Source organism: Pyrus communis, chromosome 11, assembly GCF_041283825.1.
Source record: "Pyrus communis isolate YQ-2024b chromosome 11, ASM4128382v1, whole genome shotgun sequence".
NCBI classification, from domain to species: domain Eukaryota; kingdom Viridiplantae; phylum Streptophyta; class Magnoliopsida; order Rosales; family Rosaceae; genus Pyrus; species Pyrus communis.
Genome location: NC_142575.1, coordinates 10,665,001 through 10,666,977, shown reverse-complemented (window position 1 = coordinate 10,666,977; position 1,977 = coordinate 10,665,001). Strand labels below are relative to the sequence as shown.

Here is a 1,977-nt window from a genome sequence, read left to right as displayed (position 1 = left end):
TGCGAAAAAAAAAAGATATAAAATATCTATTTCAAGGCATTTGGCATCTCTCCTTGTCATTGGAGATGCTAAGGCATAGATTTGAACCTTCATAATTTCGAAGAAGGAGAGAATAGGAAACAACGACACAATTTATGATCAAACTAACCCACCCATAGGTGAATGACATGTCGCCAAATCAATATCATGATAACTATGACCCAAACGTAATTATTCCTTAAGAGCTTTCATAATAATAAACCAATTATTGGCATCATGGTGTCACATAAGCACTTTTTGCAAGCTAGAGAATATTAACAAGTCCACCACATTAATATAAACAATGTCAAAACTCCTCTGCCTCTGCCGATGGATAAATTTACTCTCTATATTGAGAAACAAAAACAATTTACTCAAACAAAATGTAAAATATGGCAGAGAGACTAACTTATACAGCCTCACCAAAATTAAAAAAACCAGTTCCGTACCATAGATTTATAATAACCCCAGTTAACATCACTAGATGAGCCTCTTTCTTCCTCCTGCCATTGCCGATCGTCTAATATCTTCTCGAGCTCGCTTGACTGGCAAGGAATGGATAAGGCACCTTCGTGAACAAAACCATACTCCTCAGCTGCTTGCTCCAATAGCTTCAAGAAAGTTGAGTGTGTCAAGTAACTCAATGCCACCACAAATCTCTTTGGTTCATCTCCTTCCACCGCAATCACAGCAAAGTGGCCCTCCTTAACATCTTCTGGCACAGTCGTTGAGTCGCCATCGGAATAATTTGACGATTTTGATCTTCCCAAAGATAGACTTCTTCGTAGCTTTTCCACTACAATTTTGAGCTTCACAGTGCTCTTATTCTTCTTGCAAGTACTTGTGGTTCTAGACTTGGCCATAATAGTTTCTTCTTGTTGATGTGTTGGACTGATGGTATATTTGGTACGTTAGCTCACTTTGTTATATAGAGGGTTAAGGGGGGTAAAATTGTACTGTTCCCATATGTACAATTTGTGACATAGCAAGAAGCTAGAAATAACACGTTGTTGCTGATTTGTATCAATCGGAGGGTGGGGGGTGGTTGGGTGGGTGCGGCGAGACCATCCCATGTGATTGTGGTCTGACTTATGTCTTCCAATTTACCATGATACGTCCCTTTTGAATTGTCATGTCAACCTCTTCCTCTACCAAAATCATTAAATGGCACTTCTACTTCTACTCTACTACCTCTGATCTTTTTCCATGCCTTCTTAGCTTTCTAGTTATATATGCCGTCCCCCACACCCGTCCCCTCCCCAGCCCATCCGTCCTCCCCTGGCCCCCTTCCCACCCCCATCCGTACTCCCCGCCAACCCGTCCCCCCTCCCTCCAACATTTATTCCTCCCCCCTACCCTTTTTATGCCTCCGCTAATGATCATTATCCCATTCGAAAATGCACTTTCTGTCTTGCGGCTTGCGATTCATAAGACTATTGTTTTATCATTTCGACAGCATCTCGTTAGGGTTCTCCAAATGCACAACGTGGATATTGTAAACAAATATCTAGTATGCACTCGAAGAATATTAGGGAATACAACCGAATTTTCCATGATTGAAACTTAACCATGTTCACCGCAAACCCTAAAGACATACTAGTGCACTTTCAAACTATTTGAATTGGACAATTCAAGAATCAGTTAGATTGTAGAGATGCATACTACATATACACGCACACCCAGCAAACTCTCAAACGAATCTAAGGTTTTCCTAAATTTATTATACGAAGTTAATCAACATAATTAACTTCGTATAAACGGTTGGGGAGATATGGGTGTGCGTGTGTGAGAGAGAGAGAGAATGAAATTTTTTCTGCAAGAGGAGAGAGCAGCGGCGAGGGAGAAAGAAGAAGGCACAAACCTTTTTAATGAATAGGGTTTTGCCCGACGAACTATTTCGTCTAACAAATATAAAAAATCATCGAGCAAAATATCGGTGGTTCTTTTATAGGTTATTGT

General features: G+C 40.4%; 1 protein-coding gene across 1 annotated transcript; it reads right to left on the bottom strand.

Moving 5' to 3' along the window:
• Positions 1 to 210: 210 nt before the first annotated feature.
• Positions 211 to 943, bottom strand: LOC137743051 (auxin-responsive protein SAUR50-like). The gene has a single exon (XM_088678958.1). The coding sequence runs from the start codon at positions 879 to 881 to the stop codon at positions 447 to 449; it is 435 nt and encodes a 144-aa protein (XP_088535084.1). The 5' UTR covers positions 882 to 943; the 3' UTR covers positions 211 to 446.
• Between the last annotated feature and the right edge of the window lie 1,034 nt (positions 944 to 1,977).